Below are 25,119 nucleotides of genomic sequence, written 5' to 3'. Positions count from 1 at the left end.
AATTCGGGCTGAGGGAGGGCGTCGCTATCTCTAGCAACTAGCATGACCGTTTGACTGCTTCGAACTGCTGTGACCTGCCTGTGACCTGATGACTGTGATGTGTGCTGCACGCTCTGCACGTGCAGCGCTGCACCTCTCTGGCTCCTGGGGAGACCTGCCGTGCCGCAGCCCCCACCTGCCGCCGGCGGCTGTCCCCCCGGCGCGCCTCACTTCGCTTTTTTACCCACCAGCGGCCACACCACCCAGGGTATAACATGTAAGAACGACGCGCACACATTCGGCTGCAGGTTTGCCGAGATGGAGATGGCGCCGCAGCACCAGCAGTCAGCACCGCTGCTCCGCGCAGGCGGAGAGGGGCGGAGAGGGAGGGGGACAGCCGGCCTCGACCCCTTCGATCCACGCTGCTGCTTCCGCACGCGCGGCCTCTGGCCGGCCGCCGCCGATCACCGGCCGTTGAGGTAGTCGCGCCGGTCTGGCCGGCACAGCAGGAGGAGGGGCGTCACCGCGTGCCGGCGTGTGGCTCACTGTGTGGCGGTGGCGGGGCAGTGGGGTGGTGGGGTTGGGGGGGGGGGGGGGGGTTGGGGGTGTTGGCTGCCGTATTGCAAGCTGTTGGCGCGCGCGGAATACATAAAGAGCGAGATCGTGTCGGCCTGTCGGGGGGAAGGGGGGGGGAGGGGGGCAGTGGGCGGGGGCGGGGCATCAGGTTGTGTGCAGGGGCTAAACGCGCGGCGGCGCGAGGGCGGGGATGGGGCTGGGGGGCTGGGGATGTCGTTGTCCGCCGGCGGGGCTCAGGATTAGCATGGTGTGTACGGTCCGCACAGCCGCAGCTAGAGCCGCCGCTCGGCCACGCAAGACGGTTCGTCACAGCCCCGCAGTGAGACAGATTGGGCGTGAGAAGGGGTGGGCAAACGATGGGTCGACTGGTCTCTCACAGCCGCCCTCTCCTCCGCTCCGTGGGAGGGAGGGCGGGGGGGAGAGGAGGGGGCGGACAAGGGCACGGCTCGCGAAAGGTAAGGGGGGTGGTCTCAGGGCCAAGAGAGCTGAAAGAGCGCAAGCCTCGTCGACAGTTTGCGCAGCAAAGTGCTTCGCGATCGCAAGCGCGAGCTCTGTCTTTGTCACGTTCTGCGGGGCGAGGGGCAGGGTGGGGTGAGCGGATGCAGCGGAGGCGGCGGCGGCGGCGGCGGCGGCGGCGGCGGCGGCGGCGGCGGCGGCGGCGGCGAAGGCGGGAGGTGGCAGCGGCGGGAGCGGCGGCAACGGCGGCAGCAGCGGCGGTGGCGGCGAGACCGCTAGCACGCCATCAAGGGAGGGAAGACGGGCCGAGGCGAGCCGAGGCGGCGGGCGGCGGCCGCGCCTGGCGCGTCTTCAGCCGGTAGTGCCGCTTGTAGCGCTTTAGCGTAGCCATGTCCAGTTTTGTGAAGTCGACCGTCTGGCCGCGGCGGGGCGTGCGGGAGTGAGGACGGAGCATGGACGATGGCGCGTCGCTCGTCCAGCTATAGGAGGCGAGGGTGCACGCACCAGGCTGCGGGCATCCTTCTCCGATCGCATCGGCGCCGAGCCGTCCTCCTCGTCCTCCCGCTTGGGCTTGACGCCCTTCATCCCCTTGTTTGCAGCAGCACGTGAGCGCTCGACATACCCAAAGTCCTGGCGCGCCATGTTGGGCCGGACCTGGCGCTTGCCGACGACGCGGCGAGACGGCTCCATCTCGCTAGAGGCGACGGCCAAGCGGGAGGGGAGCTCGAAGGCTAGAGAGGCCTTTGCCTCGCTCGGCGGCGGCCACCCGGTTTTTTTTATGACTAGAGGGTTCCTGCGCGGGCCCCGCCCCCCCCTCGAGGGGGGCGGGGCCCTCGCGACGGAGAAGAGGCCAGAATCGTACAGCAGCAGACGACGGACAACGAAGCAGTAGAGGCTTGCTAGGAAAATTGTAAGGCCGCCGTCAGCCGGGTTTAGATGTGTCTTTTTCGCGGGGAGGTGCCTTAGTGCCAGGTGCACCACATGTCTATGAGGTGTAATAAGCAAGACAGCGGCAGACAACGCGTCGCCACACACACAGAAGCACGCATATACTATGATACTCTCTCTCCTCTCTGTCTAGCGCCGACGCCTAGTCGGAGGGCAACCAAGACGCGTCGCTGTCCTCGTCGGAGGCGCCGCCGACATCGGAGTCGATGCTGGAGGAGTCGCCGTCGGTGTAGGACGCATCGGAGGAGTCGTCGGTCCCGAGCGTCTCGCAGTGAGAGGCGTCCTCGTCGGAAGAGTTGCCCGCCTCGAGAGAGTTGCCCGTCTCCACGGCCGATGTCGACGGCCCGCACACATCACCCGCCGCCCGTATGGCCTGCTCGAGGAGGGAAGACTCCGACTCACTGTCGGACGCCGCCTCCGCGGCCGCCGAGCCGCACTCGTCACCAGAGCTCTCGCCCTCGTCGCTCTCGGGAACAATGCACGAGCGGAAGCCCATACCGCGAGTGCGGGGACGACGGGCTATGAGTCACATGCTAGGCTTGGCGGCGGCGGCACGCCCGTTGCGGACAGGGCGCGATGCGGACGCCGGCGAGGCGGCGGCGGCCCGCTTGGACGGGGTCAAGCTCTTGGCCTCCTTGCTCCCCCCCTCGGCCGCCACGCCGGAGGGCACCTCTTTGGACGGTGATGCGGAGGACGAGGAGGAGGAGGAGGAGGAGGCAGAGCCGCCTGCGGAGGGGAGGGGACCGAGGCCCGCCTGGAGGATGGCCAGCTCCTTCTGGATGGCGGTGGAGACCTTGCCAAACGCATCCAGCTTCGTCGCGAGCGCCTTCACCTCTTTCGTGACCGAAGGAATCGCCTGGACGGCCGCGGTTGGATGCATGTTTGGTTTGCGGACGCGATTGAAGAAGAGCCGGCTCTTCGCCTGACCGAGCGTCTCCCCTGGCTTGTTGCTGACTCGCTCCTCGGCGTCGGCCGTGAGGGACACGCCCTGCTCGGCAAAGTACTGGTCCTCCATGTATTGTGCCCACCCAGCCGTGTCGCCAGCAAAGGTGTCGAGGTACTCCTTCTTCGTGAGGATGTGGCGGCCGCGGACGACGGTGCGGCTGACGGGGACGGTTGCCGTGCCGCCAACGGATGGCAGGCAACCGAGGAATACAGCAAGAAGGAGAAGCCCGCACGCCATCCCGCAGTTCGTACTCAGCTGCCCAAACCACCCCACAGACGGACCGCGGGCGCGGCGGAGTTGCGGCGGCGGAGACACAGCGAGAGGCCGGTTGGCGAGTCGTTCCTTCTCCTGCACGCGGCGACGCGCTCGCACAGAGACGGTTTTCCTGCCGGCCTGGCCGCAGGCCGTCATCTCGGCCCTGTCTGGTCCACAGTGGTGCGGCGAAGTGCTGCGACGGGCTCCACGCGGCGGGCCAGCGAAGTTCTACCGGACCACGCTGCGGCCTTATATATTGGACACCCGAGATATCAGATGCAATGCCTGGCCTGGACGCTTGGGGGCCATTCATGGACGCTGGGGGTTGGAGGAGGGTAGCGAGGCGGGAAAAAAATCCTTTGTCACTTCCCGATGGACATCAACCGCCCGACGACCCACCAGTCGACGACCCACCCGTCGACGACGTCGCCCCGTCGCCGCCGTGCCTCGCCGAAGCGAGGTGTGCGCGAATCTACTGGGCGCACACCGGATGGCCTCCGTGCGTGGTTGATTGAGGAGGAGGACGCCAAAGTCATGCCTGCCGCGAAGCCTGCGAAGCGAAAGCTCTTCAAGGCCTCCCAGCCGAAACATGGTGGCCTGCGAAGAATCCTTCTCTTCTCGCTCTCGGTCACCTTCTTCTACATCCTTTTCCTTCCCCTCCGCAGCCTCGCTCGCTCGCCGCCGCCCTCTCGCACCCTGCACTGCGAGTTCAACGCTCTCGTCGGCTGCGTCGTCGCGGCCAAGTCGCACCCGATCGCCTTTGATGGCGCCGCGTGCGCCTGGCGGCCAACGCTGCGGAAGCCGCTTGCGTGCGTGCCGACATCATCGTGGGCGTGACGCCGCCGGCCCTCGTGCGGCCAAGCCACCCTCCCTGTCGCGATGCGCTCCCCGCTCCCGTTCGTCGCCTCGGCGCTGTCTGCTCGGTTGACGGGCCACCGCGAGCCGCCGTCAATCGACCCTGGCAGTGCAAATCGTCCATACCCGCAAATCGCACATACCCGCACCTAAGATGCATCGCACATACCCGCACCTATGTACTTTTGGCGGTGCTCTGTCGGTGTTATGGGCTTATGGCCGGTGTGTGCGCGCAGCCGCAGGTCATAACAAACACCGTATCCAAGTGCTCTGTACAAGAAGGGCTGGAGAGGGCCTACGTGTATGCCTCCTAGTGATAATGAATACACGATTCGAGCGTGGTGAAGGTTCCTCAACTACACATGTCTGCAATCTCTACTCTTTCTCTGCTCTACTGTCTACATCCTGTGCTGCGCAGCAACGAGCAAGGAGACGACGCACGAAGGGGAAGGCGAAGCGGCGGAAGCGAAAGCGCGAGGATACCAGGGCGGCGCTCGACGGCCACAATGTCCTGTCCACCGGATCGCGCCTCGAGATCTTAACTGGTGTTTGGTGGTCCACACACACGGGTGCGACGGTCGCTGTCGGCTCGAACCCGCTAAGCCATCCCGCAAGGGATGGCCCGCCACACGAGCCTGCAAGCGGGCGTTACGAACCGCGAGCGGCTTGCACTCGTGACACGCCGAGGCGTCCAGGCGGCGCCGGGGCTGGGAGACTACCGAAGAGGGAACTACGGCAAGAACCGCACACCACCCAATCGCTGTGATTTGTGAGAGCTCTGTGTCTTGATCTGCTAACAACGAATCAACACCCACTGACAACAACGCTCGCGGAACCCGCTGAAAGAGAAAGTATTAGCCACATGAAACCGAGACCCCTCCCCACCACCCCAATCCCCCCACCCCCTTGCTCCCCTCCCCCCCTCGGGAGGGCCGAACTGAGGCGCCCGTGGGGACCCCGCAATTCCCTTCCCCCCTCGGAGGGGGCCGGACGAGGCGTACCCCGAGGGCCCCACTCTTTCCTTCGCATAGCGGCCACTCTTCGGATCGCTGGTCGAGCGACCCGGGGGTTCCCCCGCGCGCCTGACCCAGGCGCCAGGGCCAGGCGCGAGAAACGAATCTGCGAGGCGTGGCCGCTTATGCGGCCCGATGGGGAGGAGTGGGGCGGACTACGGGGATCGGCCTCTTACACAGCCCTTCCTTGCAGCGACCCCCCCTCCAACCCACCCGCGCTAGGTCTCGGGTTTGACGCATGGGGTCACTCCCGCGAACTCGTGAACTAGCTAGCGGGGCAGTCGGAGAAGGGGCAACTCCGTGCACTGACGGTCGGCCGCCAGATACACGCCTGCGTGGCTCGGGTGGCTCGGCTGGACTGGCTGCAGCCGCAACCTCGATGGCGCGGCTCGTGCGCGCCGCTCTCATGCGCGGCGGCACCTCCAAAGGCGTCGTCTTCCGAGCTGCCGGTGCGAGCGCTCACCGCCGGCCCTGAGGCTCAGCACCGATCGGTATTAAACCCGCTTGCTGCCCTGCAAACATTGCAGACCTCCCTCCGGCTGGTGCCGCTCGCGACGCGGTCATCGTTGCCGCGCTTGGCCCCGACTCGACGGGTCTCGCCATCGACGGCGTCGGCGGCGGCGTCACAAGCACGCTCAAAGCGGCCGTCGTGGCGCCGCCGTCAAAGCCCGGCTTTGCCGCCGACTACCACTTTGCTCAGGTCTCACGTGGCGGCGGCATCGATTGGCGCTCCAACTGCGCCAACTTCGCGTCGGCGGCTGCACTCGTCGCTGCGGACGACGGCATGGCGCTGCGCGAGGCGGACGGCGGGCGTCTAGATGGAATGCAGATCCCTGCACCGACGCGCACTCACACTCTCTGTGTACTCAGGCTCTGAGCCCGCTGCATGCTGCCGTGCTCACTCCCTGACGCCGGTGTCTTCACAGCAGGCTCGGCGGTCGTCCGCCTCTGGGCAAGCGGCGCAGGAGAGGCCATGTCGGTGACGCTCCCTGCGACCGACGCGCCGCCCGTCGCGATCGCGGGCGTGCGCGGCGAGGCGCGCGGGAGAGAGAGCTAGAGGCGAGAGACACACAGCCAGACTGGGCGACCGCGGTATGGGTGGGCGCAGGACGGAGGATGCTGGCCACGCGTGGAGCGACACACAGACAGCACAAGACCACACACACAGAGAGGACACTCTGCCCGCGGGTCTGGAGCAGGCGCCGCCGCTGCGGGTCGAGTTTGAGCTTGGCGGGCACGCGCTGCTGCCGACAGGGCGGCCGGAGGAGGAGGGGCTGAGGCTGGGAGACCGACCGCTCCGTGCGACGATCGTCGACGTGGCCGGGAACCCGCAGGTGCTCTGTGCATCTCGGCCGCATATCGGCCGCATCTCGGCCGCATCTCGGCCGCACCTCTGCAGGTGCTTGTGCGCGCCGTGGAGGGCGGGCTAAGAGGGGACGAGGCGGACATCACGTGTGAACAGAAATACAGCGGCGGGATACTTCTTTGTCTAGGCGGGCTGAGAGGGGACGAGGCGGCGGAGGAGGCGACCGCCGCTCTCGTGTGGGAAGCGGTGGATGCCGCCACCACATAGTAAATCACCGTCGTTGTAGCCCTCGCAATGAGAATGGTGAGGCCAACCGGTGGATACGCTGCTGGAGCGGCGGCGCACCAGAAGACGCCCGGCGGGGAGGGAGGAGTCGTCCGTGTCAGGTGGATGCGCTGCTCGACGAGGCGGCGGGGCGGGTGGGCCTAAAAGCGCGGCCGTCGGGGATGCGGCTGCTCTGGCTGAGCGCTCGCCGCGACCACTGCTTGGCGGGGGGCGGGGCCGTCGCTGCCGCAGAGTGCGCCCTTCCCTCCCCTCTCTAGAGCTCATCGGGCGCACATCGAGGGGTGGGCCTCGGTGGGCCTCGGTGGGCCTCGGTGGGTGGCACATGCATGCGAGTTGAGAATCAGTGACTGCGTTGTGTATTCACTGGTTCATGCATGCGGGTGGCACATGCATGCAGGTGCGACCTCCTCTCCCGCGTCTCGGCAGGCAGCCGCGTCCACCACGCACACACGGGCACCGGCGCACTCGCGCTCGCATGCGCAGCAGCCGTCCCGGGCACCGTCGCACACGAGCTTGTTCGCGGCGGCGGCGGCGGAGGTTGCGGCGGCGGCGGCGAGGCGGGCGCGGAGCTTCGGATTGCGCACCCCCAAGGCGTGATGCGCGTGCATGCGAGCGTGGGGCGCGACGCGGACGGGCGGCATGTGGCGCACAGCGCAGGGATGGTGAGGACAGCGCGTTATTTGATGGTGGGCGAGGTCGTGGTGTAGTGCTTGGGAGCTCTGGTGCGCGCGCCCCCGCCCCCCCCCGGGCGTTGCGTTGCTCTCGTGTATTGTCGGGCAGTAAATAAATAAATAAAACGGTCAAACTCTTGAGACGAGATGGGATTTAGGGACATGTGCCCCCGCCCTGCCGCACGATCTTGAGGGATCTTCACAATCCGTGCGTCCCCTCACCCCTCCGTCACAAGCACACAACCCGACACGGGAAGTTCCCGGGCGGGGGAAGGACAAGGAGCGGTGCAAGAGTGTTGGGGCTGCGGCTACGGCTGCGGCTACGAGAGGGGCCGGGCTCGCGGGAGAGCCGCTGCGCCGCGTGGACGCGCCTACACCGCTCTGGCTCCGCTCGCCACCTCTCGCAAAGGTCCAAAGCCGCCACCCGTCGCCCGTGAGACAGAGAGAGACGCCTCACCAAAATTTCCTCCATAAAGTCTCGTAACACGTAAGTCCAAAGTGCTCCAAAGTGCGTGATAATATTTTGAGGAAACTTACGAGAGAAACAGGGGGGAAAATGTTCTGTCGGAGTCGACTGTCGCCTATCGGCCGCGTAGGAGGTTGGCGCGTGCACAGCGGAACCGCGACCGCACAGCGATGCAGCCCGCACCCCGCGACAGTCGCCTGCCTCACGTCGAGCCCGCGCATGTGCCGCACGCAGTAGAGTACTGTGCGCACTGTACAAGTCCGCCGACAAAATGATTTTCGACCGACCGCAGCGAAACGCAGGCGCGGTCCCCCCCGCCCGACCGAGCCGCGAAACAACGGCGTCCACACCGGCCGCCGCTCGAGAAGCCCCAAAATTTCGACGCTGCGCGCCGTCCGTTGCAGCCGAGTGTAGATGTGTTGCAGCCCAGCTATCGTGCCGTAAAATCGGTCCATGGCTAGAAAAATGCTGCTGCTCGCCTCGAAAGCGCCCGCCGGTGTGTGTCCGAAGATGTAGCGCTACAAGTTTGGACGGATCCGACAGACACAAAGGCAAGGTTTCGCGCTTAGCAGCTGGCCAACGGTGATGTGCACGCGGCCAACGGCTCGTGCTTGCGTATGATAGCAACCCCTCATCTGACGGCAGCAGCGTCCTCGTGTCCGCCACTCCGCCCGCGCGGCATCATCATGTCAGCCTTCACCACTGCGGCCGCGGCCGCAGCCTTGGCAGGGGTTTACGCGCGCCCCGGCACAGGTGCAGCAGCAGCCAGTGCAGCAGCCAGGCAGCAGCAGCAGCTCCAGTGCAGCAGCGCGTGATCACGCTTGCACAAGCGATGTGCGGTCGTCATGTGCTGCAGGATGGGTCACTTTGGACGTGTCCCATCGGAAGGCCCCGCGTCCAAGGAGGGTGGAGAGTTACACTACTTCGTGCCATCTGAGCACGCCCTTGGCGTACACGAATGAATCTCTCCCAATGCGTTCAGGGCCGCGAGCGACCAAAGGGTGCATTATACCCATTTGCACGACGGCACGAGCGTGGCGACGCAGTGGGGCAAACGGGGCATCTGGGGCTAGGAAGCTGAAGCTATGAGCATCACCTCTGCCGCTTTTCGCCATGCATCCCCGAGGAGCAGCGCGCCCGAAGCAGATGAGTCACGGCCGCTAGGGACAGGGGGGGCGCGGCGGGCCAAAGGAACGTCAAGGAGAAAATTCAGAGAAAATTGCGAGATGCGATCTCTTCAGTCACCTCGCGAAGTTTCAGGATTTTTGAGAGGAAATCAAGAAGAAAATCTCCAAACTTTTCTTCGGCGCTGACGCGCCGACAAAGGCTGGTGTCCGACCCCGACCGCCGGCCGAAACAGCCGCGTCCAGCCCGACCTGCGGCCAGCCGAAAATCATTTAGTCGGCGGACTTGTATTATCCTCGGTATTTCTTGTTTGCCACAAAAAGAAAACAAAAAAAACGGAAAAAACAAAGAGAAAGACTTCGCCGCGCCTCCTCGAGCGACGCCCCGACACCTTCGACCCCACCAGTGCGCGCCACTTAAAAATATTCTCAATTCTGCCAAAATTCAATGGTCCCAAAAAGAAATCGAAAAAAAAAAACGCCCGAGCCCCTATGGAGAACGCCGAGTGCCAGATTACCAGGCTCCAGGGGGCAAGTGTGTGTTGCACCTTCGACCCCGAAATGAAGGCCGCCACACCAAACCGGGCGCTAGGAGAGGTGAACTGAAGGCTGAGACAACGGAGGCCGAGCCTGAGTGGGCGCCCGCGCGCCCCCACCGCACACAAGCAAGCCTCTGTCCTTCGGCCCACTCCGGCGATCGTCCGTGGGCGACCACGAATAACACGATGACCTAATCAATACCCTCACCACCCGACCCCCCTCTAGGGACAGCAGTGCGCATCTCATCCCGAAGAGGGAAGGAGGGGGGGGGGGGCGGGGGGGGGAGATCAGAGAGCCAGAGGCAGGGAGTACCCCCGACGGACGCGAGTCGGGGGAAAGCGAGACGAGAGATTCAAGGCGAACTTCATCGCCCGTCCAGGAGCCCCGCATTAGGTAGCGACCCCAGGTTAAGAGCTAGGCTTCCCAACAGGGCAGGGAACCCCCAGCGCGCAGGCGAGGCCCACGGTAGCCTCGTGCAGTACGCGATACCGAGAGCTGGGGGAGAGGCGCGCCACGCCAAGGGGGACGAGTGACGGGAGGGGGAGAGTAGTGTCTTTCGCAGGGTAAAACGCATTTTTTTTTCACAGCGGAACCGCGAAACAGCGCAGGTTTCCGGGTGGGAGCGAGTGCACGCGCCCCGCTAGCCGACGCCTAGGCCGACGCGCGGGTCCAAAACCGCCGCGCGCGACTACCACTCGTCCGACGAGGCGTGCGCCTCCTCGTCGCCCGCCTCGTGCGACTCGCAGAGCCCCGCCATGGAGAGAGTCAGCTGCCGGCGCGAAGGCTGCTGGCCGACGGGGCTGCTCGCGCCTGCTGGTCAATGAAACAGTGTCGTCGTCAGGAAACCTCATTAGGGTCGCTGCCGCCCGACGGGGCTGCACGCGCCGTTGAGGCGGCGACCGGCCTGCGCGTCGGGGGGGGCGGGCGCGTCCGGGTAGCGCGAGAGCAGCTCGCGCAGCTCGGCCCACCTATTAACAGGGGGGAGGTGTGAAGAGGCGCCGTGCACAGCAGGAGCAGCTCGCGCAGCTCGGCGCACTTGCGCTGCAGCGCGTTGTGCTCCGACCACGCGTGGCGCGCGTACGACTGCCACGTGGCGAGCGTGTCTGCGGCGCCGCCCGCCTCGCCGACCACGTCGAGGCCGAGCTGCTCGGCCGCCTACCCCGCGCACTCGTCATCTCGGCTGACCTCGGCTGATCTCGGCTGACCTCGCGCAGCCTAGCTCGGCCGCCTCTGAGTGCCCTTGTGCAGTGCGCCCGTGTGTCGCCCCAGTGTTGCCGTCTCTCTCCCCGTCTCTCTCGGCGGCCTCTCCAGAGCGCGGTGCCCTGCCGCGGCCTGACTGTGGGTCGGCCTCTCCCTCTACCCACCCGCCTCTGCCGCGGCGCTCGAGCCGAGAGGTGCCTCTGCGAGGGTCTGCACGTAGCCGAGCGACTCTGCGTATGCCATGCGCACCAGGGAGGCCTGTTCACAACTCGCGGCTGTGAACAAGCGCCGTCCAGAGCAGCGCCAGGCCGCGCGCTTGACGGGCTGGCGCCTCGACGTCACACGCGACTGTCTTGGAGAGCCGCGTCGCCGACGAGGAGCGCGAGGCGAGCGAGTCGTTCCTCGCCACCCCGAACAGCGCGCGCTCCTCGGCCGCAGGAGAGACGGGCACGGCGCCGCCGCCGACCGCGTTGCCGAGGTGGAGCGAGCTGGGCACCTGCTCGGGGCGCGAGGGTGTGAAGAGGCGCCGCCGCAAGGCGCCGGCGGCCAGCCCACGGCACCGAGATGGAGCGAGGCGCGTTCCACGAGGCGACTTTGGGGAGGCCGCGGGGCGACGGGTTCTCTCGGTCGAGCGAGGCGGTGCGGCGGTCGAGGGACGCCGTCCGCTTGACTTGCGCGCGGACGGAGGGGGAGCGGTCGGCCTGCGTTGCGGAGGGGAGGGGTCAGCCTCGAGAGGGACAGCGAGGGTGGCAGGGGGGGGGGGGGGGGGGGGGGTTGGCCCCTCGTGCAGCACTTTGAGCACTGCGATGTGCATGAAGGACGAGCGGACGACGCGCGACCAGTGGCACGCGAGGGTGCCGAAGAGCGAGTCGTGCAGCCAGGAGAGCACCTGCGATGAGGAGCACAATCACACGAGTCCGCGACACGGCGTGACAGTCAGCGAGGCGTGCGGCGAGGAGAGAGCTTCAACGCACGCGCTCCTCCGCGAGCCTGACCTCCCCATATCTCCCCATATCTCCCCGCATCTCGCATCTCAACGCGCCGCTCCTCGGCGAGCCGGTCGAGGCTGGAAGTGTCTCGGAAGTGTCTCGGAAGTGTCTAGGAAGTGTCTCGGAAGTGTCTAGGAAGTGTCTAGGAGAGGACCTCAATCCGCCGCTCCTCGGCGAGCCGGTCGAGGTGGTTGTACCTGGAGGAGAGGAGGGAGGCGGTCAGTGGACGGGAAGGCCACGCGCCGCGAGGCTGGTCGAGGCGGCGGCACAAGAAGATGAGCGAGCAACCAACCACCTTGAAGTGCTGTGACGCGAGCAAGTACTGGATCTGCTGCAGGATGAGGTCGTACGAGTGCGCCTAGCCTCAGGCCGACCTCGGCTCAGCCCCCAGCCGACCGTCGCAGAAGAGGGCGGGGCGCGCGAGTCGCGCCTCGGCCGCGGCGTTGTCTCGCAGAGCCGCGGAGGGCCCCTCGCGCCACCCCTCCCTCCAGACGGAGAGCCCCCCCGGCTGCGAGCCCACGCCCGCGCGGCAGCCGGCCGGGGTGCGAGGCCGGTGCTCCCCCGACGCGCCGGACCTAGGCAAGAGAGGGGGGGCAAGCCCGTCACAACAGAGGCGTGTGAAGAGGCGGCACCCCCCCCCCCCCCCGACGCGCACGGCACCCCGGTAAGGAGGGCTGCTCGTCGGTGGCGGCGACCGTCATCAGGTCGGACAGCTGATGCAGCGCGCCTGCAGGCCGGCTCGGGGGAGGGGGGAGGGTGAGGGAGGTCCTCCAAGTCGGAGGGCTGCTGCAGCGCGCCGAGCACGCGGCGGAGGGACGTTGTCCCCGCCGCAGACACGATGATGCGAGCGAAGACCTGCGTGAGCGGCCGGTTCTCCTGCAGGAGGCTCGAGGAGGGCTCAGGGCAACGCTCAGGGGAGGTTGAGGAGCGCCCTGCGTGAGCGGCTGGCTCTCCTGCACGAGCGCGGCGAGGCACGACCGCATCGACTCTGGCCACAAGTGGACCGGCCGCTGCCGCATCTCGAGCAGGAAGGCCTTGATGAGCACCGCGTGGCCCGGCACGACGCGCCAGTTGGTCGACTCGTCCGGCTGCGTGCCCATCGCCGCGGGCGCGTGTCTCGTCCAATGCTCGAGCAGCAGGAAGAAGCAGTGGCCGCGCTTGCGCAGCCGCTCGCGCCAGTACCGCCCCCCGAGCGCGCGCTCGACCACCGCGGGCGGCACCGCGTTGGCCATGCCTTGGGAGAGCCACAGCGCGGCCCACGCGTCGAGCGGCGGGTCCGCCTCGCGCACCGCGCCGCCGCGCTCCCTCCTCCCGCGGGGGGTGCCCCCCGACGCGAACACGGCGCGCGTGTCTCTCGCCGAGGAGCGGGACGACGACCAGCTGGAGCGGCCCCGCCCGCCGGGGGGGGAGGCGTCGCCGGGCTCGGGCGCGGCGTTCCCCTCCCGCAGCGCCGCCCGCTGCAGCGACCAGGGCAGGTTCCACTCGCGCACGTGCTTGAAGCGGTTCTCGCCCGGAGGCAGGATGGCGCCGAGAAGCACCTGACGGGGTCACCCGTCCCTCCTCAGTGGCTAGTCCTGCCGCCTTGCGGGCGGGAGTGCGCCCGAGCGGCACCGGCCGCAGCAGCGGCAGCCGGAAGAAGGCGATCGAGAGCGCGTGCGAGCAGAAGACGCGCACCTCGGACGGCGCCGCCTTGCGGTTGAGCTTTGAGACGACGTAGCCGACCGTCTGCCACAGCACGTGCGCGTACTTCTCGAGCAGCAAGGCGGGGGCGCCGAGCAGCGCCGACGGCCCCAGCTCGCCGCGCTCCATCAGCGGCGTGAGGGTGGCGAAGAGGGCGGGCTGGTGCCGGTAGGGAAGGTGCTCGGCCTGCGAGAGGAGGTACGACCACAGCCGCAGCAGCAGCAGCTGCGTCCACGCCAGCCCCTCCGGCGACGGGTAGAAGAAGGAGAGCACCGACTCCTTGTGCGAGGAGCAGAGCAGCAGCTGCAGCCGAGAGCAGAGGATCGCCAGCCGACGGGCGCACATCTCGCCGCTGCCCGGCGGCCACCCGCCTCCCTCGCCGCCGATGCCGCCGCCGCCGCCGCCGCCGCCGCCGCCGCCGCCGCCGCCCGCGCCGGAGGTCGGATCGGCGACGTCTCGGGAATGCCTCGGTAGTGTCTCGGAAGTGTCGCCGGCCGACACGGCGCAAAGGGAGGAGGCGGCCACCGCCGCGGCCGGCGGGAGGAGGGGTGCCGCGTGCTCGAGCTCCTAAGGGCTGATTGCTCCTCATGAGTGACTCGATTGAGTCGAGGAGGGGGAGGCAAGCGCTCGGGCTCCCTCCCCACAGCGAGCGGGCCGAGGGGCGACCGCTGCGCGCTGTACGCGTCGGTGGCGGGGCCGACCTAGGATGAGTACGAGCTACGCACTGCTACTCATGCTCACTGCTACTTCATTCACAGTCGGCTGGCGGGCCCGCACCCCGTACGCGTCCGTCGCGCGGCCGGCGGCGGCGGAAGTGTGCAGCTCGAGGATCACCTGCGGGTGCGTACGCTTCACAATGAGGGGCTGATCCTCAAGCGGCGGTGCGTGCGGCTTCGAGGACCTGCTTGAGCCCGTGCGTCAGCGCGAGCAGCGCCTCCACCTGCCGGGGGGGGGGGGGGGGGAGGACGGAGGAGCCAGTCAGCGAACGCAGCGGCACTGGTGAGCGGGTTGGTGAGCTGCCGGACACTCGCCATCCCCTAGCTGCCGGGGGGAGGCCGTGCATCTCCTCACTCGGCCACATCTCGCCCATACTCTTCACCTGCCGAGGGAGGTCGGTCCCGCGCGGCGGCGGCCGGAACTGATCCCCGCCGCCGTCCCTCCCGTCCGCGCCGCCGCCTCCCTCGGCGTCGAGGGACTCGCCGCCGTTCAACTCGAGGGAACGCTCGACCTTGGCGGCGCCGTTCCCCCGCGCGGCGCTCGCCGCAGTCGAGTCGAAAGCGACCGGCCCGACTGGCAAGATGCCTGGGACCAACATCGACTGCTCTCACTAGCTCGTACTAGAGGGCGGCGGGCCCGGCGGGCAAGGTGCCATGCTCCGTGTAGAAGCCACCCGCCAGCTGCACGACTCGCGGCCCGTTGAGCACAACCACGCAGCCGGCGAGGCGGCCCACCTGAGGGGACAGTTCCGAGAAGGTTCCGGGCAACCTCCGAGCCGCGACCACACCCGCCGGCGAGCTTTCCCACCCGCTGCCCGTTCTTCCACAGGACTTCGTCAAACTCGGCGGTCGCGCGCCTGTTCACAGGAGCGGCTGGTCGGCCGGAGGAGAGAAGGAAGCCCCCCCCTCCCGCCCCCACTCGCGCGCCGCTCGTCGCCCGGCGTGTACACCTTTGTGATCGGCAGCCACACCTCGCCTCGCAGCCTCTCCTCCCTCTCCCCGCCCCCGCCCCCGCCGCCGCCTTCGCCGCTCAGGGCGGAGGATGCGGAGGAGGACGAGGCGCCCACCGAAGCCGCGTACGAGCCCGGAGAGCGGAGGTGGGACGACGGGTCGCCTACTCCGTCGTCGACTCAGCGGTCAGTGACCCAACATCGAGCCGAGCAATCCGACGCGGGAGGGTCGGTCGCCGCGAGGGGCGAGGCTCGGCGAGAGCGGCGCGGCGGCGGCGGCGCCACTGGCGGCTTGGCGGCGGCCGGCGACGCGCACGACGAGATGGAGCGACTCCTAGTCATTAGTAGGTCGTCGCAGTGAGTGAATGAGTGGCGTCCGGCGACGCGCACCGTCGAGACGGCGCGGCTCCTGGGCGAAGGCGGCGGCGGACGCCTCCGCCTCGATGGCGGGCCGGTGCGGCAGCGGCGACGTGTCGTACGAGATCTGGACCTGGGCGCCGTCGAGGAGCCGCAGCGAGCCTGAGAGGGGGCAGCAGAGAGGTGTAGCACAGGACGGCAGCGAGGCGCCCGGCGAGGAGCCGCAGCGAGCCTGCGTCGAAGTCGATTCGCATCGGCTCGCACTCGTCGCTCTCCATGGTGAGGGCCGCCTGTTCATGACTGACTGCTGATGAGCCCTGAGGCTCGCACGCGTCGCTCTCCATGGCGAGGGCCGCCGAGAGCGAGAAGGCCCGCTCGCGGTGCGCGGCCTCCTGAGACGCGACCGAGGTGTGCCGCTGCAGCGAGCGCATCGTCGCTTTCGCCCACGGCACCGTCACGGCGAGCACGCACTTTTGGATCATCCGAACCGTGAAGACGAGCCGGCCACGCGGCGCGCCGGCAGCGTCGAGGACGGGCAAGTCGTACCTAGTTCATGATTTCGTTCGCTCGTGCGCCATGAGTCGACAGCAAGTGCGGCGTCGAGGACGGGCAGATCGTACTTGATCGGCCCCGACGCGACCTCGCTCAGCCGCACCTCGCACGCGCCCAAGTCGGAGTCGGGCAGCACGCCCAGCCTACCACCAATGAGCCCGTCGCTGCTGGCAGCAGCCACTCGCTGCCGGCGGCAGGCAGCAGCCCCCGCCTCGGGTGGCGCAGCGAGAGCCGCACCACTCTCGTGGCGAGCTGCGCCGCAGAAGCAGAGTACGAGAAGTGCGCCCCGGACCCCCACCGCGGGGACGCCGCCTCGCCATGCCCCGACGCCGTCTCAAACGAGACCGGCCGCTGCGTCAGCCTCGTGCCGGACGGCCCCTCCTCGCCCCAATGCCTGCCCGCCCCCTCCTCCGCCCGCCCACTCTCCCCGCCGAGCAAGCCGCTCACGCCGCCGCTCACGCCGCCGCCGCCCTCGCGCCCTCCTGACCCGAGGGGGCGCCGATCGCAACCAGTGCTTCGCGAGGGCCCACCTCCCCCTCCACCACCACCTCCTCCTCCGCCCCCCCCTCCTCCTCCGCCTCCTCTGCCGCTGTGCCCGTTGTCTCCTCCGCCCTCCGGCTGGTCGAGCGCGAAGGGGGGCAGCGCCTGCACGTCGGACGGGCGCGGAGCGAGCGGCGGCACGCCTATTGCGAACAGGACTCGACCGCTTCGATGCCCTCGCCGTGGTCTGCAGGAAGGCGTCGAGCGGCGGCTCGCCCCAGGCGACGGACACGCGCGGCGCGGCGGCGAGGGCGGGCGGCGGCGGCAAGTTGCGCGCTTTCTGGACCGAGACGAGCACCTCGAAGTGGAGCTCGACCTATGCGGGCAGCTCCTCCCTCTTCACCCACCCGTCCTCAACGAGACGAGCACCTCGAGGGGGATCGCGACGTCGGCATCCGAGTCGGCCGGCGGGGCGTGCGAGCCGCTGTCGGAGCCGATCGAGTGGCTGTCCGAGGCGCCAGAGGCGGAAGCGCCATCTGGCTGGCGCGAGGCTTCGCCCGGCCTCTCGCCCTGCCCAACGCCCATCCCCTCCCGCTCACTCGCTCTCCACGCCGCTGCCGACGAGGTGACCGCCCGCTCGCCATCCGGCCCACTGGGGGGGGCAGCGCTGAAGGCGGGGGAGGAGGACGCCCGCACCTGGGGCAGGCTCCGAGCAGGGTCAGGGCAGGCTCCGTGTCGAGAGCGTGCGAGCCAAGCGCAGCGACTGTCGAGCGTCCTCTGGCACGTCTGGTGATATCCGCGTGTCTCTGTGCCAGCGTGTCTGTGGGCCTTGTCTCTCTTCTCTGTCGGTCTCTAGTCGCGCCTTTGGCACCATCACCGCCGAGGCGGCCGAGGGCGGCAGGCGGGCGGAGGACGAGCCGGCGGCGTCATGCGCGACAGAGGAGGGCGGCAGCGGCGCAAGTGGCGGCACCGCCGGCGGAAGCGGCACGACCGGCGCCAGCGGCGTGCGGTTTGCAGCCGCTCGCGGTATCAGCGGAGTGCCGGGTGCGGAGGCAGAGATGGAGTGGGTGCGTGTCCGAGGCAGCTGGCAGGGGCGCGCGTCGAGGACAGAGCCCGAGAGCTCGCTCGCTGCCGCCGCCGCAGGCTCCGCCGGCAGCTGCCGCGTGACGTGCTGCGACAGCGCCGCCGCCAGCGACTCGGCTGCGGCCGCCGACGGCGCGACCACGGTGAGGAGCCGGACCCAGCCGGCGGCGCCACACGGGCCGGCGAGGCGGAGGGCGACGTCCGCGGCGCCGCGCCGTTCGACGCCAAGCACGTCGGCCAGCGGCCACGTATTTGTCGTCCGGCCCGACGCAGGCTCGAGGGTGAGCAGCCAGCCGTCGACCACCACAAGCGCCCGCTCATAGCAGCCGCGCCACGAGCGCTTGAGGATGCGCCAGCCGACGGGAAGCGGTCCGGGCCGTGCCATGGACGCCGGCGTCCATGGCAGAGCCGGCTCGTCAGCACAGCTCATTGGGAGCAGCTCAGCGCCACGAGGCCGTCGCGGCGGTCGCGAGTGCCATCGTGTCGTCAAGTGTCGCACGGTGCTACGAATGTCTGCACAGGTTCCTGGTCTTCGCATCATCGGCAAGGCATTTTCTTTTTTCAGTGTGGCTCTCGCACATTCTTACCTGAAAGAAAGAAAAATCCAAGGTTCGCAGCGCAAACATTCTCCGACTGCTATCACGCTGTCTCGTCTTCGGCACTAGCGACGAAACGATGGCCAGCTCTAAGCGCGGCGAGCGGCGCTCGTTCCTGTGCTTCCTCCGCCGCCTGCTTCCACGGTGCCCGCGCGCTCGTCCCCGTTTTCAACGCTCCTGGACGCCCGACTACACTGCAAAGGCGGGTGGCGAGGCCATCCCGTACGTCCAAGGCGAATCGAGCAGTGCTGGTACGTCGAAAGCCAATCGAGCGGCGCTGGTACGAAACGGGTGGGTGCGCTTTGAGAACGCCCCGCCCTTCGCTGGCCGAGTTCTCAGTGTCCACGGAGCGATGGTGTATCGCGAGCTGGCTTGCGCCTAGAATCGACCTTAAGCCTGGACGTCGATGTCTGCCTCGTTGTGTGCCCTTGTCTATTGCCGGTACGCCGTCTCGGGCTCCCTCCTCCCCAGGTCCTCCGTGTGTGTCTGCATGTATTGACGTGCCAGTACTCCTCGCGCGCCCTTTTTTTGCCTCTACCGGAATGTACAAAGTGTGAAAGATGTATTGCGTTCCCGCTCTCTACAAAAGTGTAATCGTGCAAGTAGCAACACACCGCTACACAGCAGCGGCCAGGGCGCAGGGGTGAGGGAGGGGAGGAGCAGGAGGATGGAGGTGGGTGAGACCTCAGCAGATCTGCTCGCACGCCCGGAGGATGGCCGCCTCGTCGATCTCGTACCTCTCGTACAGCTCGAGCACATCGCCTGTCTGCCCAAACTCCGTCACGCCCAGTGGGGTCACCGGGTGGCCGTGGACGCCTCCGAGCCAGGAGAGGGCGGACCTATACACGCGCACACGCATCACGGTTTTCGCACAAGGCCGTTTCGCGCTGCGCGGTGGGGGTAGGGGTGCGGACGGGTGTCCGTCGAGGACCGTCACCAGCCGAGCGCCGCGGGGGATGCCGCCCAGCAGCTCCGTGACGTAGCTGCCGCCTCTTCGCTCCTTCCACTCGTTGGTGAGGCGGTCGTAGGAGGTGACCTGCAGCAGCGCCGCCGACGCGCCGAGCGAGCGCTGTGCGGCGATCGCCTCCGGCGCGACGACGCCGCTGAAGGCGATGACCACCTTCGTCGCTGCGTGCGGCGGCACGTGCCAGTAGCCTCCGCGGACGATGGCGTCGTGGAGGGCCGAGTCCGCGGCAAGGTCTCGCGGCATCTGCTCGACGGCGCGCGTGGAGAGGCGCAGGTAGACCGCGCCGCCGTCCTCCGCCTGCATATGCTCAAAGCCCGCGCGCATCACTGCCTTGACCTCGTCGGCAAAGGCCAGCTGTAGCTATACGAGCTGGGGAGGATGTGGCCATTCCGCTGTCGCGCTGCACGCACTGAAGCGCGCCACCGCCAGCTCGTAGGCTATGCAGGATTATCGACGCGCGACCGGGATTCGGGGCGTGAGCCACAGACCGCCTGCGATAAATACGGCCACCGGCCACAGGGACCACTCGTGCCCAATCACCCAGAGCGACGCCGCGCCGGCCGCCGCGCCGGCCAGATACCCCAGGAAGACGACAAAACTCTCGGCCGCCTCGTTCAGCTCCTCGGAGTTTGCCGTTCCGATGAGCCACCGGTAGGTGACGAAGGCGAGCTGCTGCATGCTCCCGCCAAGAAGTGACGTGTTTTGGTGCAGGGCGCCCTTGAGCGTGCAGACGTTTTGGACGCCCATGGCGAAGGCAGCGAATGCTCCGGCGAATCTCTGGTCAAAGCTGATCGGCGTGAGCACAGCCTGCAGCGCGTCGCAGCTGACGAGGCCGACACAAATGAGCACCGCGGCCCAAAAGCGCACGGCGGCCGGCAGCGCACGGCGATCGAGCCCCGCACCATCCCTGCTGCCGTGCGGTTTGGGGCTGACGAGGCTCTCCCTGCTGCTATCGCGGGTGGCCAAGTGGATTATATGCGACGTGACCATCAAGCCGACGTCGAACGCCACGAATGTCGACGCACAGAGAGCGGCCTCGTGCCAGTCACCGCCGGCGGCGGCGGTTCCAAGCTGGACGGCATTACCCGTCATGAGGGAGCCGAAAGTGGCAAAGCGGCGCTTCGTGTTGGCATCCACGTACCCAGCGGAGAAGCCAAACGTCACTGCCAGTGTGAAGGCCCAGAACCGGTCCTCTCTGACTGTCATCGTCTCACGGCTGTCCTCGCGATAGCTTGCGTACGGCACGTCGACCACGACCTCGATCTCCACCTTCGTCATTCGCGCGTCGGGTTGCGGCCTCGGCTTACTCGCCGTCGCCGCCCTCGTCGAGCGCGGCCTCTACAGGGCTGAAGGCGCGGGCGGGCCCGCAACGGAGAGGACGAAGAGGAGGCTCGCCAAGCAGACCTCGTCCTCGGATGTTCCGGCCCGGAAACCAAAAGAAATGCGCGCCGGCTCGCTTGTCTGCTTTCTTTCTATCGAACGGGAGACGGCTAGCACCACACTCCTATCCGCAATCCCTGGGGCGGAAGGTACGTGCGTTGGTGTGACATGATCTCACAGAATCAGCGGCGCCTCCTCATCCTCCTTCGCGTCGCGCTGCGACGACCACCGCTGCGATCCTCTCCGGAGAGGGAAGGCCGCCTCCCGCCGGTGCTCGGGCGCCCTGGCGCCGAACCCGTCCACCACCAGCACCCTCCCGCCGCTCAATATCAGCTCCTTGAGGCCCTTGCCGCCCTCGCCCTTTCCCCAGCCCTTCCCACCCTTGCCACCCTTGCCGCCCTTGCCCTTGCCGCCGGCGCCACCGCCCCTGCCGCCGCCGCGGCCACCGGCCGCGCCTCCAGCTCGCCCGCCACCCATCCCGCCACCGCCACCGCCCCCCTTGCCGCCCGTCATCATCCCCCCAGCGGCGGCACCGCCAGCCATGCCGCCGGCAGCCGCGGCCCCGTCATCGTGCAGGTCTGCCGCGGCGACGTCGTCGCTCCTCAGACCTCTCGGCATGATGCCGCCGCGCCCGCCTCCCCAGCCGCCGGCGCCGCCCCCTCCCCCTCCCCAGCCTCCCCAGGCTCCCGCCCCGGCGGCCGCCGCCGCCCCCACAGCAACGCCGCCGGTGGCAGTTCCCGCGGTGGCCGCCGAGCCGTCGTCGTCTGCGCGCGCAGCGCCGTCGCCGCCCTTGCCCTTGCCCTTGCCCGCCGACATGGCCGGGAGCAGCGGGAACAGCGGCGTCCCTCCCGGCAGCGGCGGCCACCGCGCCACGTAGAGGCTTAGCTCCTCTGGCGGCGGAGGCTCGAGCAGCCCGCCCACCCGCTCGGCGAGGTCCGAGAGCGTGTCGCTCGGCAGCACGCCCACGAGCCCGAGCGCGCTGTCGGGCGTCACCTCGCGCAGGAAGACCTCTGCATACATGTGGAACTCTTCCGGCGGCTCCTGTAGAGGCCGGCGGGGCACGGCAGCGAGCGGTTTTGAGTCTCCAGAGAGCAACGGGCTAGATGTGGGTGCGGCAGTGGGTGCGGTTGTCTTGCACAGAACCAGAGATGGCAGTGGTGGTGGCTCACTGGCTCTGGCTCCGGCAACCGCTCGCCGACCCATCGCACGCAGCCGTGGTCGGAGCGGACCATGCGCTCCTTGGCGCTCGCTACTCCGCGCGAGAAGCAGCCGCATAGGCAGTCGCACATGGAGTATATGAACCCGCCGATGTACTGCATCAGCGTCATCCGAAGGCACATCATCAGTATCTGCAGACGCAACGGGTGAAGTCACCCGTGATCCGCTATTCCAAACGTCTGCATTGCTCGCTGTGCAGATGAGTATGGCAACAGGACAGTGGCAGCCAATCGGTCCCGGGCGCGCGTACCATCATCATGAGCATGCCACTCAGCGCGGCGAGGGTGGGATCCTCGGGCATTTGCATGCCGGGCATGGAGCGGGGAGTAGGAGGAGGAACGCTGGCGAGCAGCAAGTTCAACCAAACACTGCACGCTGCTGCTTGCGGGGCGTGGCCCGTCGGTCGGCAAGGGTAGGTAATCATAGTAAGGCCGGGAATGATAACTTGCCGGGTGTGGTATTCTTTTCCAAAGCAGATCTACCCGCTCTGAGCCTAGCGCAGCGCCTCGGAAAAGCGCAGCGCCTCGGAAAACACCATTTTGGCTCGCCAACAAGCCCTCCGCGCCCCCACACCGTTAGGAGAAAACATTTTCACCGCTAAGTTATTCTTCTTTGGTGAGCCGGTGTGTGTGCCAGTCCGCGCCAGTCCGCGCCCTTGTCGTGCCAGTGTGCGTAGGTAGGTAGGTAGAAAGGTGAAGAACAGCCAGGCTCGGACTGGACACCAACGCGGTATGGGTGGACGCTAGACAGATGATGACGACACGCACGAGCGACACACAGACACAAACAGGCTCACAAGACACACAGCCAGCTGGCTGCCACACACCCTGAGTAGGCTGTGAAAGCGGCTTATTTTTAGAATTCTTCTTTTTGCCTAAACTTCTTTTGGAGCTTAGAGACGAGACGACGCGTGCGATGGTCTCTCGGCCGCGGCCTCTGCCTCCCCATCCCGCCCGCATCGACGCTTCGAAACACCCCTCCACCGCCGCCTTCGCCGCCGCCTCCCTCTCCACGCGCCTCCTCCGAACTCCTCACCCCTCGTCACACCCACGCTGCACAGGCGGACAAGGTGCGGGAAGCAGCGCAGCGCATCTTTGCGAACCTGCCTTCGGGCGGCGGCGCGCCGATGGGAGCGCTCGGGCTGGGTGCGGTCGGGCTGACGGGCCTCGCCTACGGCTCCGCCAATTGCTTGTTTAACGTCGAGGGCGGCCACCGCGCCGTCATGTACCACCGGTTTGGCGGAGTGCAGCAGCGCGTGCGGGGCGAGGGGACGCACCTGGTGCTGCCGTGGTTCCAGCGGCCGGTGCTGTACGACGTGCGTGCCAAGCCGCGCATGATCCAGTCGCTCACCGGCAGCAAGGTCCCCTTCCGCCGGCGCACCTCTCGCCGCCGCTCGCTCGGCTGCAGCTCTGAACCTTCCCGGAACCGTCCTCCCCACAGGACCTGCAGATGGTCAACATCTCGCTGCGCGTCCTCTCGCGACCCGACCCCGGTGAGAGGGCGGTGGGGGGGGGGGGGGTTTCCCTCCGACACTCCCACTCTCCCGCCTCTCGGCCCACCACTCGAGTGGCATGCCCGGAGAGGCACCAAGTACTCGAGCCTGGCTGCAGCCTCGCTGCATCGGCCTCCCCGCCCCAGCCGCTCCCTCTTACCCGACTCTCCCCCCCAACCTCCTCCCCTCCCACCCCCCACCCCTCTCTCCCTCTGCCCTCCTTCCCTCTCCTCCTTCCAACCCCTCTCCTCTCCTCCCCTCCCCCACCCACCCACCACCCCGGAGACCGCTCCTCCCACCACCCGGGAGATGAGCGAGATCGCAATCTCCGCAGGCTTCCTCCCCACAATCTACCGCGAGCTCGGCACCGACTACGACGAGCGCGTCCTCCCCTCCATCGTCAACGAGGTGCTCAAGTCGGTGGTGGCGCAGTACAACGCGTCGCAGCTCATCACGCAGCGCGAGGCGAGATAGAGCCGAGATGTGGCCGAGGTGGAGCCGAGATGCAGCGTCCCAGCTCATCGCGCATCGCGCGAGGCGGCCTCGCACACGCTCGGGCTCAAGCTGCAGACAGCCATGCTGTTCACCGGTGGTACACCGGGACTGCTGCTGTGGCACGACCTACTCTTGACCGGCATCGCTTGACGCGTGGCAGGCAGTCTCCCAGAGGATCTAATGTATGTATCTAATTATTGGCAGGCAGTCTCCCAGAGGATCAGGACGGACCTCCTCTCCCGCGCGCGCGAGTTCCACCTCGAGCTCGACGACGTCTCGATCACGCACCTCTCCTTTGGCAAAGAGTACACCGCGGCGGTCGAGGCGAAGCAGGTTGCGCAGCAGGAGGCGGAGCGAGCCAAGTTTGTCGTCGACAAGGCCAAGCAAGAGAAGAAGTCGACCGTCATCAAGGCGCAGGGAGAGGCCAAGTCGGCAAAGCTGATCGGCGACGCGGTGCGCGACAACCCCGGCTACATCCAGCTGCGCCGGCTGGAGGCGCGGCGTGTGGTAGGCGCATGCTAGTCATCGACCAGTCCTCGGTCATCCGTCATCAGCATCATTAGGCGGCGCGCGACGTCGCTGGCACGCTGTCCAAGTCGACTAACAAGGTCTACCTTGACACGCAGTCGCTGCTGCTCAACGTGAGCGCTAGTGGACGACGCCGGCTGCTCCACACATCAGCGCTGCTCCACACATCAGCGCTGCTCCACACATCAGCGCTGCTCCACACATCAGCGCTGCTCCACACATCAGCGCTGCTCCACACATCAGCGCTGCTCCCTCGCGTTAGCTGCTGCTCATCGATCCCTCACCCGCGAGTGCCGCCGCCGCCCGGCCGCGAAGAGGCGTGAACAAGAACCGTCCGGCGCTTAGGTGACCGATTCGCGCGACGTGCTGCTCGAGTCGCACACGAAGAAGAAGTAGCCACGCGGGAGCACGAGGGGGCGGGGCGGGGCGCCCGCTTCTCTGCGCGCGCGCGCCCGCCGCCCACAGCCTCTCCACTGCAGTCGACCATCTCCGGTTGTCTGCTTTGAGGGGGCGCGACGGGTGCGACGGCGGAGGGGCGGCGCCGCGAGGCGGAGGGAGGGGCGCGGCTTTGGCGCGGGGGCCGGAGGGGCCACGGGGAGAGCGGGGCGCCGGCGAGATGATGAGGTAAGAGGTTGAGGTATATTCGAGATCGAGCGGTTCGTTTTGAGAGCTCGCGGTGTCGTGCACCGACACGCTATGTGTTGTTATTATTGGTGCGGTAGTGGCAGCGCTGGAGACTGTGGAGTCTGCAGTGTGGATGTTCGCATCGCGGGCGGCAGTTTTTGTTCCTGGCTCCGATGCGCCCCCGCGCCAGCAGCCCCCCGCGCCTCTTCTCGCGCCCCTCGCCGCCAGGACGCCACCGTCCACACGCTCCACAGTACGCGCCCGCATCAGAGGCAGAGTCTCAGCTGTGCGCGGTGCGCGCCATATCATCGAGGCGCAGGCGGGCGCGAGCGCCGCCGCGCTGCGCGTGGCGGAGGAGCACGCTGCACGGCTCGCGGAGCAGCCCGAGTGGA

General features: G+C 67.8%; 7 protein-coding genes across 7 annotated transcripts; 3 read left to right on the top strand and 4 right to left on the bottom strand.

Annotated features, from left to right (window-relative positions):
• Positions 1 to 231: 231 nt before the first annotated feature.
• EMIHUDRAFT_456611 (hypothetical protein) lies at positions 232 to 2,455 on the bottom strand (the record flags this gene model as incomplete). The annotated part of the gene is made up of 7 exons (XM_005782708.1): positions 232 to 472; positions 596 to 650; positions 1,057 to 1,122; positions 1,352 to 1,426; positions 1,516 to 1,758; positions 1,852 to 1,972; positions 2,118 to 2,455. The coding sequence occupies 7 exons, from the start codon at positions 2,453 to 2,455 to the stop codon at positions 444 to 446; spliced, it is 927 nt and encodes a 308-aa protein (XP_005782765.1). The 3' UTR covers positions 232 to 443.
• A 2,952-nt stretch (positions 2,456 to 5,407) lies between these two features.
• EMIHUDRAFT_233018 (hypothetical protein) lies at positions 5,408 to 6,530 on the top strand (the record flags this gene model as incomplete). Its single annotated transcript, XM_005782707.1, has 5 exons — positions 5,408 to 5,477; positions 5,556 to 5,840; positions 5,958 to 6,052; positions 6,228 to 6,362; positions 6,522 to 6,530. 5 exons carry the CDS (start codon positions 5,408 to 5,410, stop codon positions 6,528 to 6,530), a joined length of 594 nt encoding a protein of 197 aa, XP_005782764.1.
• A 1,280-nt stretch (positions 6,531 to 7,810) lies between these two features.
• EMIHUDRAFT_365482 (hypothetical protein) lies at positions 7,811 to 12,058 on the bottom strand (the record flags this gene model as incomplete). Its single annotated transcript, XM_005782706.1, is given in 12 exon segments — positions 7,811 to 7,901; positions 10,006 to 10,230; positions 10,306 to 10,369; positions 10,438 to 10,575; positions 10,789 to 10,878; positions 10,952 to 11,083; positions 11,101 to 11,116; positions 11,181 to 11,321; positions 11,402 to 11,509; positions 11,764 to 11,792; positions 11,865 to 11,967; positions 12,040 to 12,058. Coding segments are annotated over 5 exon segments (378 nt in total), but the record flags the coding sequence as incomplete, so codon positions are not given.
• Positions 12,059 to 13,540: 1,482 nt separating this feature from the next.
• On the bottom strand, positions 13,541 to 17,812 carry EMIHUDRAFT_456608 (hypothetical protein; the record flags this gene model as incomplete). The annotated part of the gene is made up of 15 exons (XM_005782705.1): positions 13,541 to 13,856; positions 13,925 to 13,990; positions 14,067 to 14,123; positions 14,191 to 14,229; positions 14,389 to 14,591; positions 14,659 to 14,740; positions 14,814 to 14,862; positions 14,933 to 15,119; positions 15,193 to 15,289; positions 15,365 to 15,474; positions 15,614 to 15,858; positions 15,933 to 16,007; positions 16,163 to 16,215; positions 16,774 to 16,914; positions 17,585 to 17,812. Coding segments are annotated over 15 exons (1,947 nt in total), but the record flags the coding sequence as incomplete, so codon positions are not given.
• Positions 17,813 to 18,092: 280 nt separating this feature from the next.
• Positions 18,093 to 18,571, top strand: EMIHUDRAFT_365481 (hypothetical protein). The gene has a single exon (XM_005782704.1). It carries the CDS (start codon positions 18,103 to 18,105, stop codon positions 18,403 to 18,405), a length of 303 nt encoding a protein of 100 aa, XP_005782761.1. The 5' UTR covers positions 18,093 to 18,102; the 3' UTR covers positions 18,406 to 18,571.
• Positions 18,554 to 20,268, bottom strand: EMIHUDRAFT_456607 (hypothetical protein; the record flags this gene model as incomplete). The annotated part of the gene is made up of 4 exons (XM_005782703.1): positions 18,554 to 18,862; positions 18,938 to 19,350; positions 19,453 to 19,481; positions 19,590 to 20,268. The coding sequence occupies 4 exons, from the start codon at positions 20,266 to 20,268 to the stop codon at positions 18,709 to 18,711; spliced, it is 1,275 nt and encodes a 424-aa protein (XP_005782760.1). The 3' UTR covers positions 18,554 to 18,708.
• A 2,224-nt stretch (positions 20,269 to 22,492) lies between these two features.
• Positions 22,493 to 24,910, top strand: EMIHUDRAFT_442545 (hypothetical protein). The gene is made up of 7 exons (XM_005782702.1): positions 22,493 to 22,506; positions 22,649 to 22,948; positions 23,029 to 23,080; positions 23,415 to 23,545; positions 23,780 to 24,070; positions 24,139 to 24,216; positions 24,449 to 24,910. The coding sequence occupies exons 1-7, from the start codon at positions 22,504 to 22,506 to the stop codon at positions 24,497 to 24,499; spliced, it is 906 nt and encodes a 301-aa protein (XP_005782759.1). The 5' UTR covers positions 22,493 to 22,503; the 3' UTR covers positions 24,500 to 24,910.
• Positions 24,911 to 25,119: the final 209 nt, after the last annotated feature.

This window comes from Emiliania huxleyi (assembly GCF_000372725.1).
Source record: "Emiliania huxleyi CCMP1516 chromosome Unknown EMIHUscaffold_187, whole genome shotgun sequence".
NCBI classification, from domain to species: domain Eukaryota; phylum Haptophyta; order Isochrysidales; family Noelaerhabdaceae; genus Emiliania; species Emiliania huxleyi.
The sequence above is the reverse complement of the archived record's forward strand: the minus strand, read 5'-3'. Positions and strand labels throughout refer to the sequence as shown.